This window comes from Sus scrofa, chromosome 2, assembly GCF_054392235.1.
Source record: "Sus scrofa isolate SSC_HxYL_T2T_F1_AM1 chromosome 2, Sscrofa_HxYL_maternal_Yorkshire_Landrace_v2.0, whole genome shotgun sequence".
In the NCBI taxonomy this organism is placed as follows: Eukaryota; Metazoa; Chordata; class Mammalia; order Artiodactyla; family Suidae; genus Sus; species Sus scrofa.
The window spans coordinates 126,692,150-126,707,277 of record NC_139384.1 but is presented as its reverse complement, the minus strand read 5'-3'; the positions used below and the strand labels follow the sequence as shown (position 1 = coordinate 126,707,277).

Below are 15,128 nucleotides of genomic sequence, written 5' to 3'. Positions count from 1 at the left end.
TGAACATACATAGCTCAATTAACTAAGCTCATGTCTAAAGTGGATAGCTGATATTAGACAGAAACACTCTTTTAATCTAACCACTTCTTTTCTATTCTACTTGAACATCTTGTACTTCTTTTCTGTGATGGGCATGGGTAGGTTTGAACACCCACAGACTTCAAGCCTTAAATATCTGAACCAGTTAAGACATTTTGGGAATAACATTGCACAGTTACATTGTAGCACACTTATCAGGAACCATGGCCTGATGGATTTTTTCTTTCTTGTGACCTATTTTTTTTTTCCCCAACAACAAGATTTTGAGCATCTCTTCAATGTTGAACCTTTCATGGACTATTTCAGAGCACTAGGCAGTGATTCCATTTATCTGAATCACAAATTTTAGTTTTCTGGCCTGGAATTTAGTTTCAACTGGGCACATTTCCCAGGAAATAATGAGTATTTGCTTAAACACGCAGCATCTGTGATTTTTCTTTTTCGATTCATTTATAGGAGAACCCTCTGCTATTCATAGCCTGGGGCAAAGTTTCTACAAATGAGACTGAATGGGTGGCTTTCCTTTTTTAATTTCCTGATAAATGACAGATGGTATTACATAAACACCCACTCCCTAAAAAGATGTAATTGAAAAACCCTTCTATTCAAGGTAGAAACTAGACCCAGCATACAGAACCAGAACCATAACTGACCTAGGATGCAATCACCCTCACATCAAGCAAGGAAACAAGCTCAGCCCTTTCCTCTGTCACCATTCCAAGTTAAATGTAAAGTCCCTGTGTAAAGTCATGCTTTCTACAGAATGACAGTGATTCCTGCCAGTCTTGTACTTGGGTCTCATTTTTAAGTCATTCTATCAATGGACAGTTTCCTCCCTACCTAAGTACTCTCAGAAGGCTACGCAAAGTATGACAGGACTTATAAGTGGTGAAGGAGGAAGGGTTAGACCTAAGGGTAACCTTCAAAGGGGACTTCAGCCTTGCCTAAATGTTTATAAAACAGACGAATAGATATATTATTATATTAAATTAAAAAATTCAAAACCGCATATATTCCCTCTCTTCTAGGTCACCCACTTCCTGTGCCCAAGGGTAACTGGGACTTCTGTTTTTCCATAACTTAGCTTTTCCAATGCTTTCTGTGTTACTAAACATAGGTGTATCCTTAAAAGCCTGCCCTCTCCTCTGCTCCCACTTGGAGGTAATATTCTAGTGTATTTCTTTTGACCAAGAGCCTATATGAATACATATGTCTGTTTATATACAATTTGAACCTTGCTTTTTAAATATACTGAACTTACTTGTTTTTGGTTTCCAAGCCTGCTTCAGCCTATATAGTAATAATTCCACATATGTTTAGGGTGTCAAGAGTCCACAAAGCACTTCTATTTTTTCTCTCAATCTCCACCCCTCCCCCAGGCTCCCAGCTGCTTTCCCTTCCTTTTTGTATAATACAGCAAATTATTCCTTCCTGGTGAGCCTCTACTATAGCAGAATGGAAGGATTATCTTGATCTCATTCAACCACTTAATTCCCTTTTCACCCATTATATAGCCTCAAGGGTGATAGGGATATCTGCAGGGAAAAAAACAGCAAATGGAAAATAAGCCTCTATTATAAGGTGGCATTATCTCTAAAATGAGCCTGTTTTATAAGGTGGCAATGACAAGAGTTGAAACAGTATTTTTACAATAATTTTATATTTTTAAAAAAGGATTTGGGAGTAGATCAAATATTATTTACTGAGAAGCTGTTTCTAGAGTGACAGGAAAGAATATTTATAATAGTTTTCTAATTTGTCTTTTTTTGATCTCTTTCTCTCTCAAATCCATCTGATCTAATGTCATTATCAAAATACTCATAAAATACAGATTTGATTTAAAAATATAATTGCTCTGATTAAGAACCTTTGCTGGATCACTATTAACTACAAAGTGAGTCAGAATTCCTTAAGCTGATGTATAGATTGTTTTAAAATTTGGTCCATCCTACTTTTCCAAGTCCATCTATATCCTCTGCACCAAAGACTATGTTCTAACCATGCAAAGTGAAAAAGTAACTAACATCCCTGAATTTGCCAGATGCTATTACTGCTCTGGCTTTTCTTCTCCTGTGCCTGCTGACAAAGAATGCCTTGTGGTCACCTCTTCACTTGTTGAACTCCTACTAATACTTCAGCGTCCAGCTCAAATTTCCCTCTTCTGCAAAGGCCAAAGGAAGGATTAATTGCTCCTTCCCCTTTTTATCATTGAGCCTTTGGCTCAGAAAAATATAGAGCTTATCACAGCAAACTCTGATTTACTGTGTATAGGTCTTTCTTCTTTTACAGCCTACGAAATCTTTGAAAAGAAAGACCATACTATGTTCACGCTTATGATCTAAGTGCCTATCATGGAGTCTATTAGACATTTCAAGTTCATTTTATCCATGCATGAATCACTCTTTTATAGGATGACACTGAGTACTGCTGCAAGAAAGAACTGCTCTTATCACTATTACTATAGCCCTTGAAAGGACTCTGCTATCTCTTAGTCACAGAAGGAACTCTGAGAGATCACTAGTGTAACTTCTCCCTGATCGTCTCATTTCAGGACTGCTCAATTCTCAGAGGATTTCTCTGAACTACCTACCGCTTTGGAATACTTAGAGTATGATATTACATAATGATTCCTAAATTGAACAACAGCTTTCTTCTTATGGGAAATCCTTAATTTGTTCTATCATTCTTTTCTCAATCTTCTTTCAATACTTTTATCAATTGGTCAGCAATTAGTGATCACAAATGAGCAACCCTACTTGGCACAAAGTACTTAATTCAGGGTTCCTATTTTTCCCCACAGTCTTGGTGATATGGTGGGCATGAAAGAAATTCAAGATGAGGACAAATTAGGATATATGAATTAGAGAAAGGAAAAAAGGTCATATGGCATCATTAAAAGGGAAGAGTCATGGATAGGTTGTTAGCTAACGGTTCTAAGGAAAATGAAAAGTACAAAAACAAGACAGGAGGATGTCTATAGGGAACATACCACAATGATTTTCACATTCTTTTCTAAGGATGTAGATCCTCTCATAAGCCTGTGGTAGAGATAGTGAATTATCTAATGCAATACTCATTCTTTGCAACAGAACCCTCAATTCATTTGGGATAGCAACACATCTAGCCAAGGGACATAATGCCACTTTTCCTGGTAGTGTGGAGGCTATAATTTAGTACTGGCTAATAAGATATAAGTGGAAGTGACATGTGGGGCTTCAGCAAAAGAACTTAATAGTGAAAGGTGCACTCTTCTTTAGTCTTTTTTCCTTCTTTTTGTGTAGAATGCAGATGTAATGACTGATTTCAAGTAGCCTTTTTGTACTGTGAGGAAACATATTGTGGAATGGTAGACTAAGACAGAAAAATTCTGAATTTCTGGTACTGAGATTTGCTATATCTGCAAAGCCATAGCTGTGGACCCACCAGGATTGCCTCTCTTTAGACTTCTAGCATCAGAAAAATCAACTGTTTTGTTTAAGCCATAGTTTTTCTGAATTAACTTATAATTAATAAACTACTCCTGTTCTCAATGATCTTTCTTCCACAGCAATACCTGATGAGAGCCACGTCTGTGACCTATACGACAGCTTGTGGCAAAGCCGGATCCTTAACCCACTGAGCGAGGCCAGGGATCGAACCTGAGTCCTACGGATACTAGTTGGGTTTGTTAACGACTGAGCCATGACAGGAACTCCTCAATCATCTTAAGATACAGAATGAGAGTATTTGGCACAATGTAAAGATTTAATGGAAAGATATGTACTACTTAATTCTGCATAACTACTGGATTTATGAACAATTCAATTGCAAGAAACTAATCTGAAATATTATTTATTTAGGGCCGCACCCACGGCATATGGAAGTTCCCAGGTTAGGGGTCAAATCAGAGCTGCAGCTGTTGGTGATACCACTGCCACTGCAATGCCAGATCTGAGCTGCCTCTGTGAACTACATTGTAGCTCATGGCAACACCTGATCCTTAACCTGCTAGGTGGGGTTAGAGATCAAACCCACAGCCTCATGGATATTAGTCACGTTCGTTACCACTGAGCTACAACAGGAACTCCTAAAATACTATTTTAAGTCAAGGAAACTAGTTAAAATCAAAATTATAAAATGCTTATGTGAACATATAAATATGGAGAAAAGTGTGGAAGAGTCATGAGGTTGTTAATATTGATTTCGTATGTTTGGATTTTCATTTCTGGCAGTGATCAAGTAATACTTCTGAGGCTTAAAAAAATTAAAATAGAAAATATTTTAAACCAAAGGCAATAACTAATAAATATTTCTATGAAGGGAAACTATATTGACTTACCTATATTGCTTTTCTGAATAGGGAAAAGTATAATTCTGTTTTTAGGACCTTGATACCTGGATTCTCATCTCTGATCCACTAACAACTGGATGTGCAATCTTGGGGAAGTCATACTCTTTGGCCTTAGTAAAATGAGGATATTAGTAAGTGAACTTTAAAGTTTCTTCCAGCACTAAACTTCTGTGAATTTAATCATACATTTGCTTCAGTTGTTATCTTATTGTACTTCTCCAGTCTGATTTCTATGAATTCAAAAGCTGTTAAAATGAGTTAGTTATGTAGTTCTTATGTGTGTATTTCTGAGACAAAGTGACTAACAAATATAAATGTCATAGAAGAAAAAGATAACTCCAAATACCACCCTTCTATGTTTCCATAGAAGCCTTTCCATATGCTTTCTTACAGTGCTATACTTTTTTTAGTTTACATGTCTATAGTCTGTGAACCCCTGGGGGGCGGGTGGGAGCAAGAAAATGCATCTCCCTAGTGCTAAGCCCTGGCTTGAATATTTAGCTGGTGATTTTGCTGAAGAGATGAGTGAGTGAAGGAAGATTTGCATAAAAAGATGATGCTTCCAAGAGGAAATGATAGCTTGTGACTAATAACTTGAAATCTTGTCTCTTTTCTTTGTAATCCAAATTAGGATTTTAATTAATTTGCCACATACTCATAAGTCACAAAAACTTGGGAAATTCTTGATAATTTTTGCAAGGTTTATTGGCTTTTAGGTTGTTGCCAGATTAATACAGCTGTCAGGAAAAAAGGACGAGCTTCACCCTGGCTTGGGTCAAATGCTACTGTCTGTCTCTGGATCGTAGTCTATTCTGGGGTGCCTTCAGCCATGCTGGGAGACGGGACAAAAGGATGTGAGGACCATCCCACAGCTCATCCCCAGAAACGGGGGGAACTTTGGTGGGAAAGCCCACCTACAGCCCTTGTCCTAGCGAGGCTCGGCCAGGGCCATCAATGAGATCTAGAGACTACTCCACTCTCACTGTTGTCTTAAACGCCGTCTGAATTAATGGCACATACTCTCCTCACACATCCTCCCAAGTAAAAGTGAATAAGGAAAGTCACAAATCTCTTTCTTTACCCTTGTCCTGGTGCCTGTCTTTCTACTCCTGAGTGGGTCCAAGTAGCTACTACCCCAAAAGTGGTTGTGGAGCACCTGGTCCCTCCTCCTTTGGGCCCCCTCTCTCCTTGCTGTTCGAGCAGGGGTGCCCTAAAATCAACATCACTGAACCCCTCATGCAGAACAAGAGGTGGTCTGAGTGTCATTATATATACCTTCCTCATGGAGACTCACACCAAATTGTAAGAGTCTTAAATAGAGAAATTAGGAGTTGAAAAACAACATCATCAAACCATGGATTTCAAATAACAGTAAGAGTAAAATATCAGTATAAAAGAGCATACCGCAGTACCCTGGGGTTCCACACACTGTCTTCATGAGCACTTGATGTTCCACGATTTTAGAGAGTCCAAAGTCAGCTTAGAAGACAAGAACAAATTTTAATAAAGTCTTTCCTTAGCCATTATGACAGAATAATTTGTTATTTAAAATAAAACTAACTTATTTGTTTGCTTGTTTTTGTATTTGATGATAGGGTGGAAGTAGATAGGGACTAGTCATCTCCAAGAGTAAACTAAAAAAGCTAAATGATAATTCAAGTCTTGTTTTAAACTATAAAAAAAAATGACTCCCAAATACATTTTATGCTCTTTTTTTGTAATTATCAGCTTTTAGTAAATAAGCTATTTCTTCTTGAAGTAAGAGGTCCAATAGGTACATTCTGTCTGATCTTAATTATGAAATTTTTTGGAAACTAACTGTAAAGAACTATATAAATTAGTGATATAATTCGGAACTTTTAACCCATTACAAGAAATTATAAATACAAAATTAGACTCTCATAAATGTCAAAAAATGAACAAAAACATCAAAATATACTCTACCTCAAAATTAATAATGTTATTCCTTAGCGTATGTGACACATAAAATTTACACTCATATGAGAAACATAAAGCTTTTCTGTGCAAAAATCCTTGTTATTTGTTTCTCAGAATTTTACCTAGATACAACATTATCAGAAATTGCTACTATTATGGTCTATTTGCTGGGCTGCATCTCTCTCACTCAGGAAACATCAGGAAACAGTTCAAGGCCATTCTTTAAGAATGGTAGTTTCAGAATTGATGCCATTTTAGGCTTCAAATATAAACTCCAATTTCCATGGAGATGCTGACTGATCCTTATCAGAAAAAGCAGCAGGAAGTCCTTCAGAAAGAAAGGTGTTCCTGCCTAAATTAGTATCTATCCATCCATTTAAAGAAATTTCTTTAAGGATAAAATCTTTGAAAGTGATGTCAAAGGAAATGGAAGACTCCCTGCTGCCCACTGTCTTTCAGGAGTGATTATGAGAACAAGCTGGCTGCTCAGCAGGACTTCAGTGTTTTTTCTTTAGGTTCTTGTGCTTATAAAGCACATTATGTTGTCTGAGCTCCTCTACGTACAACTTAATTTTCAAAGGTGTTAACACTTATAAATGCAGTGAACTCAGCAGATTAGCATTATAAAGGAGTGCCAAAGGGGCAATGCCCTTCAGAGGATTCAATACAGATTTTACTAAAGAGATTTCATTTAAAATACATTTTATAATTTTTTTTTTTGGCAAATGAAGTTGTGCTTTGGAAGGGACATAGAAAGTAACATTTAATATGTTTTCTAAAATGCTGTTTTAATGATCTTTTTGGGTAGATTTCCCTAAGTTCTTCAAAGTGCTTATTCGGAAAAAAAAAATCACAAAATTTCCAGAGTCAAATAAGGTTTGGGAAAAGCCACAAAGACATTAATTCAGATGTCAGTCTACATATTAGCATTTTTAACTTTCTCAAAAATCCCACAGAAATAAAAATCTTATTTAAGTTGGCATATCCTAACTTACTTGACCAACTTTAGCACCTCCACAAACCATCCTTGTTTTTACTGAAAGGCAATTTTCACACTTGCTCATTCAACTGAGGACCAGTGTTCTGCGGCATGCACTTCGAGAAATACAGACTCTATTTAGCTCTGTTCATATGAACAAATGATTCAAGGTCCAAACTCACTGATATGCAGTAAGCATTTTATATCACAGTTCTCCTTTATCTAAAATTAAACTCTAATTACCTCGTGGAATAAAAGTTAATAATAATAAAAAAGAAGTGTTGCATTGCCTGTGACTTTCTTCTACTTATCTATAAAACTTATCTATAAAATACTAGGTCACCTTCTGAAGTCCCTGTCATTTCCAAGAGCAATGATTCCTATACGTGCCCAGAAATGAAGCACCAACTTCCAGGCACTAACTCAGATTAATACTCCAGCAAAGAGCACAGACTTCCAAAACAATGTATTATTCCTTTATAGACACCAATAACTGAGGAAATTTAATGGAGCTGAAAATGGATGGAGCAATTCCATGGAATAAATTTCTTCTGCTCTGGGAAAAGGGGTCATAAGACATTAGGAAACATCCTTACCGATTTTGAGTGGTGCATCTGGGGCTGGAGTTGCATATAGAAGGTTCTCTGGCTTGAGATCACGATGAACAATCCCATTTTCATGTAGGTACTAAATGGAAAATAATGAAGTAATATTGATGTAGTTATATTTATAGTTCCAACATTTATATTTATCTTTCCAGAATTACAACAATCTTTACTAAGTTATATGATTCAAAACCACACATATATTATGATTTAAAAATAAACACCATGAAGGAAAATGTTTTAAACTATATGCCATTTGAGAAGAGCTTACATATAGTTTCCTGAAAGTGAAATGCAGGATATAATTGTAAAGAAACAATTGCCAGAAGTAAAATATTTACTTCTCAGAAAGTATTAGATGCAATTTTCATACGCATATTACCATATCAGCTCAAATTGGCTAATTATTATAATGGGGTCAGGGTGCTTTGTATTGAAGTTAGTCTGATTATTTATCTGAAAAGCATAATTACATATGTCATCTTAGATATTCACAACCATAGCAAAGTCTTCAAAATTTTATTTAAAAGACATTTAGATGTAATTATTATATATTATACAATTATTATATGTACATTCTTAATATAATAAATATTGTTTAATGAAAATGAATGCTCTCATAGGCTCTTCTGATGATTAGTAAATCCTATTAACATAGAGTGTTATATTTGAGATGATCTAAGAGGTTAATTCTGATAACTCTGTTCATTTTATATTTTAAATTATTTTGTAAATCATGTGCAATCACACATGCAACACTCTTGTTGTGAATGCTGAAGTTCTACCTGATCCTGCTTCCCCTCCAGAGGAAGACTCAAGTCCCTCTACAAAAGTAATCATTCAACAGTTTGAAATAGTATGAACATTTTACTACTCATTTACAAACATGAATGTGTGTGTACAAGGAAAATCCCCAATTTTTTCCATTTTCTTACATAAATGTATTATTATTATTACACCTTTTTAGGGCCACACCCATGGCATACGGAGGTTCCCAGGCTAGGGGGTGAATTGGAGCTGTAGCTGCTGGCCTATGTCATCTGCATCTGTGAACAAGCTGCATCTGCGACCTACACCACACCTCATGGCAACACCAGATCCTTAACCCACTGAGCAAGGCCAGGGATCGAACCTGCGTCCTCATGGGTGCTAGTCAGATTCATTTCCACTGAGCCATGATGGGGGCTCTGATAAAGGTATTATTAATAAGAATTTTACACTGCTTTTATTTTTTATTTTTATTTTTTTTGTCTTTTGTCTTTTTGTCTTTTGTTGTTGTTGTTGTTGTTATTTCTTGGGCCGCTCCCGCGGCATATGGAGGTTTCCAGGCTAGGGGTTGAATCGGAGCTGTAGCCACTGGTCTACGTCAGAGCCACAGCAACGCAGGATCCGAGCCACGTCTGCAACCTACACCACAGCTCACGGCAACGCCGGATCGTTAACCCACTGAGCAAGGGGCAGGGACTGAACCCGCAACCTCATGGTTCCTAGTCGGATTCGTTAACCACTGTGCCACGACGGGAACTCCTGCTTTTATTTTTAACAATATGTCTGTGAAATCTTTCCCACATATCACTACAGCTCATTCTCTTTAACCCTTGCATCCTTTTTTTCTTGTTGCTGGATATATCATTTTTTATTTTGCTGTTTCCTTTTTGACAAACACTTAAGTTTTTAAAAATTACAAATAATGCTGTAATAAACCTTACAGTACTTGAATATTTGAGTATTTTTGCTGGTGTTTTCTAGGACAGATACCTGGAAGCAGGTTTGGTGGGGTCAAAAAGTATATAGATTTTAAATTTTAATATATATAGTGCAAAATCACTTTCCTAAAAGACTCCATCAATGTTTACTCACATAAACAGTGTAAATGTGTATGTTTCCCTAATATCTTTCTAAATTTACATTTTTAACTTATGCTGAGTTGGAGCATAAAGATCATAACTTAAGTTTGGTTTAATTTGTCTTTCTCTGTTTACTGCTATAGTCTACTTTTTCACCATACCTTTATTGGTTTTCATCTTTTATAAATTACCCATTCAAATCCTTTGCCTATTTTTCTTTTGGCTTAAGATAAAAAGTTGCCAGAGTGCTGTAGTTTTTCTCTTTTCCCATCTCATAGGGGAAGGGAGGAGGTCTCTCTTTATTTTCTACTCAAGCCAAGTAGAGGGGATGAATAGCTTCAAGGTCACAATTTGTAGCACTTGACGTGTGTCACTTACTGATTTGGGGAAATAGGGGCTGATACCTGGTTCACTCACGAGAAACTGGAAAATGGTTGGAGTAGTGATTGAGGAGAGAGGGTCTCAATGATATTTAGCTGCCCTCAAGTAATAAATGGACAAAGAAGCGCATTTCTTACGGGTCCAGTATGGACTATGCAGAAGAAAACCAGACACTAGTCTCTCTGAAGAGGTTCCTTTGCTGGAGTGTTTCTTCTGGAATGATGCCACCATATCTCAGCATCACAGGAAGCAGAACATGAGGGAGATGATAGAAGGCAGCTGAGGAGCCACTCAGAGCACTTGGATTAAGAGAATTATACTGCAGTGAGTCTCTGCAGAGCCATCAATGGTGTCACATAGGGAAAGAACAACAGGCTTTTGTAACTTGCCAAACCCAGAGAACACGGGTGCTAGACCATGCTAATATGGTGAGACAAAATCTTAACCCTCTATTTCCTATCCTACTCCTCCTTGTTGCCTTCAGATCCCAACCCTGGAAGGAGCTCGATCAGTATCTAGCTGGCTGAAATAGAGAAAGGATAAAAAAAGAAAATAACAAGAATCCGTATCCCCTATATTTATAAATTTTAGATTTTTAAGGTCCAAATTGGGTGAGGGAAGAAGTTTAAAACTGGATGAAGCCATACTATAAAGCTACAGCCATCAAAATAGTATGGTACTGGCACAAAAGTAAAACCATAGATCAATGAAACAGGATAGAAAGCCTAGAAATAAATCCATGCACCTATGGTCAACTAATCTATGACAAAGCAGTTAAGAATGCACAGTAGAGAAAAAACAGTCTCTTCAATAAGTGGTGCTGGGAAAACTGAACAGCTACATGTAAAAGAATGAAATTAGAACATTTTCTAACATCATAAAGATAAATAAACTAAAAATGGATTAAAGACCTAATGTAAGACTGGATACTATAAAAATCTTGGAGGAAAACAGGCAGAACACACTTTGACATAAACTGCAGCAATATCTTTTCAGATGCAACTCCTAGAGTAATGAAAATAAAATAAAAATAAATAAATGGAACTTAATTAAACTTAAAGGAAACCATAAAGAAAACAATAAGACAACCCAAAGAATGGAAGAAAAATATTTGCAAACAAAGGTATGGACAAGGGATTAATCTTCAAAATATACAAACACCTCCTGTAGCTCAATATTAAAAAAAAAAAAAACCTAATTTAAAAAAAAGGGCAGAAGGTCTAAATAGATATTTCTCCAAAGAAGACATACAGATGGGCAAAAAACACCTGAAAAGATGCTCCACATCACTAATTATTAAGAGAAATGCAAATCAAAACTATAATGAGATATCACCTCCTCATACTACTCAGCATGGCCATCATCAAAAAATCTACAAACAATGAATACTGAAGATGTTGTGGAGAAAAGGGAACCCTCCTACACTGTTGGTAGGAATGTAAATTGGTGCAACCACTATGGAAAACAGTATGGAGTTTTCCTCAAAAAATTAAATATAGAACTACCATATGATCCAGCATTCCTACTCCTGGGCATCTATTCGGAGAAAACCATAATTCAAAAAGACACACGCACCCCACTGTTCACTGTAGCACTATTTACAATAGCCAAGACATGGAAGCCACTTAAATATGTATCAACAGAGGAATGGATAAAGGAGATATGGTACATACATACAATGGAATATTACTCAGCCATAAAAAGAATGAAATAATGCCATTTGCAGCAACATGGATGGACATGGAAATCATCATGTTAAACAGAAACAGAGCCCACAGACTTTGAATACAAACTTATGGTTACTAAAGGGGATGGGGAGGGGGATGAATTGGGGGTTTTGGATGGGTGCATGAACTCTGTATTATATGGAATTACTGCCTAATGGGGACTACTGTATAGCACAAGGAACTCTACCCAATATTCTGTAATAACCTTTATGGGAAAAGAGTCTGAAAAAAATGGATATATGTAATGCATATATGTATAACAATTACTTTGCTGTACAGCAGAAATTGGTACAACACTATAAATCAACTATATTTTAATTTTAAAAATGGAAAAAAACAGCTCCAAAAAAAAAGCAGGATGAGTCAAATTCTGGTCTTTTCATTACTCAAAGGGGACTGGAAAAGCTATGGGCATGGCCTGAAATTTTATTCACTGAGAAGAATGGATTCACTGTGTTGATATGTCAGGACAACAGTGAGAAAAAAATACTTTTGTTCATGTCTTACCACATATAGCTTACTCCTTATACTAGATCATTATCACACGTAGATAATACCATTTATGTCCAAGACTATTATCAACACCTTAGACCTACTAGTTTATTTAATCTTCACAACGGGTCTGTGATATAAATCATATAATTCTTACTCTGCAAGTGAGAAAACTGAGGTACAAAGAGGCTAAGAGATTTTCACTATGTCACAACTAGACACTGTGGTGTCAGGGTTCAGACCTGGGCAACTGGCAGTAGAGTTCATACTCTTGCCCATGACATAAACCCTAAGCAGATGCTCCAGAAATACTTATTATTTGATTTTGTAGGCTGTGATGAGAGGAAAATAAAAATGAAGGAGAAGAGGGAAGAATAATGGAGAAGAGGGAGGGTAATGAGAGGAGAAGGAGAACGAGAATATGATAGAGAGAGAATGACAGATGACCATGCCCAGCCTTGAATAATACCCTGGAAAAGCCATCATATCCCTAAGGAGGAAGATACTATATCTTATATAAGCTGAGTTTGAAGGCAAAGATACTAAATCTCATGTAATAGCTTTGGAATATACTTAAGAATTGCATAGTTTGGGATCAATAGAAAATATTGATTTTCTTCCCTAATCTAACCCAATTTAGAAGGTCCATTGCTTTGGAAAGAAAATGACACAGTAACATAATAACAACAAATGAGATGAACTGATAAGTGTTGGTTTAGCAAAGTACAAATTATATAAAGATTCTCATTAAATGTTGTTCTGGCTTTCCTGAACAGAAATAGTGGTTATGTATTCTAAGTTGAAGTAAAAAAAAGCAAGACAAAACAAACAAAAAACAAAACACCATCTGGCACTCTGTAAAGGACAGCTTGACCAGAAAAGAGAAGCTAGGTTTTAGTGAAAATAATAGATTTAGGAGTCATGTACTACTAGAGGAAGAAACTGAAAAACAAAATAAAGCAATAAAATGTTAGCAGTCATGAACCTGACTTTTAAAGGCAGGGATCATTTGCTATAAATTACTTGATAAAAGCTATGACACAATCATGTACATATATGGGAGGAGACATTTCAATGTATTTGATTGACAAAATGGCAGGAATCACTATTTTATTTTTTGTTTTTATTTTATTTTATTTTGTCTTTTTGCCATTTCTTGGGCCGCTCCCGCGGCATATGAATGTTCCCAGGCTAGGGGTCGAATTGGAGCTGTAGCCGCCAGCCTACACCAGAGCCACAGCAATGCAGGATCTGAGTCGAGTCTGCAACCTACACCACAGCTCACAACAACACCGGATCCTTAACCCACTGAGCAAGGGCAGGGATCGAACCCTCAACCTCATGGTTCCTAGTTGGATTCGTTAACCACTGCGCCACAACGGGAACTCCTACTATTTTATTTTAGCTTAGACCCACTGATTGCCTTTGTTCAATAGTTAATATATTTAACTTTTAAGCCAGGAGGAAAGAAAACATAGAGTATGATGTTTTGTCTTCCCTGAAGGAAATAAAATCATTAGAAGCAGCAACATTTTCAGAGCACCAATTCTCAACCTTTTTAGTCCAAAAAAAAAAAAAAATATTAAGAACTTGAAAGAGCTTTTGTTTAATGGTGAGTTATAGCTAACATTAATTCCTGTGTAAGCAATGAAAATGAAGAAATCTAAAGATGACTTATTTATTTAAAAATAAAATGAACTCATGATGTTAACATAAACATTTAAATATATAAATATTTTCTAAGACAAAAAAAATCAGTGAGCACTACACTATTGTTTTAAAGTTTTATAAATTTCTTTAATTTCTGGTTTAATGGAAAGCAGCGGATCCTCATATCTGCTTCTATTCTCTATTGTAAAGTCAGACATGTAGACTCTGGAAAATTTCACTGTACTTTGATAAGTAAGGAGGCGTTCTTTCATATTATGATGAAATAGTTTTATTTATTTATTTATTTATTTATTTATTTATTTTTTTGTCTTTTGTCTTTTGTTGTTGTTGTTGTTGCTATTTCTTGGGCCGCTCCCGCGGCATATGGAGGTTCCCAGGCTAGGGGTCGAATCGGAACTGTAGCCACCGGCCTCCACCAGAGCCACAGCAACGCAGGATCCGAGCCGCGTCTGCAACCTACACCACAGCTCACGGCAACGCCGGATCGTTAACCCACTGAGCAAGGGGCAGGGACCGAACCCGCAACCTCATGGTTCCTAGTCGGATTCGTTAACCACTGCGCCACGACGGGAACTCCATGATGAAATAGTTTTGACCTCACAGAACCTCTTTAAGGAAACTCAGGGACCCTCCAGGAATCTCTAGAATATTCTTTGAAAACTTGTTTTATGGCATCTGAAGACATAAAAAGAGCAGTTTAAGAGCTGAATAATAGGCACACTCTCTCTTATTTTCAAACAAGGTTTTAAATGAAATACACACTTCTACTCTCATCAAATGCTAATCCCGTTTAGACACATGGAGATCACTGCACATGGAGAAGCAGAGGAGAAAAAGATCTAAAGGGGAAAATGAAACCACACTCCTCAAAACCGTGGATTCACAGGAGAATAGAGACATTCTATAAGATCATACTGATGATATAGAACTGATTAAGGAATATCTAATCACAAAGAAATAGACTTTATAATGTACAATCAATCTTAGCTACAGATTACTTAAATCATGGAGATTCAATGTATATAGAAAAAAGGATTAGAAATCATAATAAACATAATCATAATTAAAGTAAATCGAGGACAAGCAAGGAAACCACCTGAAAGTTGGGAAAAGAGCTAT

General features: G+C 36.5%; 1 protein-coding gene across 3 annotated transcripts in view; it reads right to left on the bottom strand.

The window, feature by feature from the left end:
* Positions 1 to 15,128, bottom strand: part of CAMK4 (calcium/calmodulin dependent protein kinase IV) — a 224,577-nt gene that overhangs the window by 23,824 nt on the left and 185,625 nt on the right. For all 3 annotated transcript variants that reach the window (XM_085014225.1, XM_085014226.1, XM_021084618.2), the window contains exons 6-7: positions 7,883 to 7,973; positions 5,774 to 5,848 (exon numbers count right to left, since the gene is read on the bottom strand). In XM_085014225.1, the coding sequence (XP_084870351.1) occupies positions 5,774 to 5,848; positions 7,883 to 7,973 (166 nt within the window). The remainder of the gene's footprint in view (positions 1 to 5,773; positions 5,849 to 7,882; positions 7,974 to 15,128) is intronic.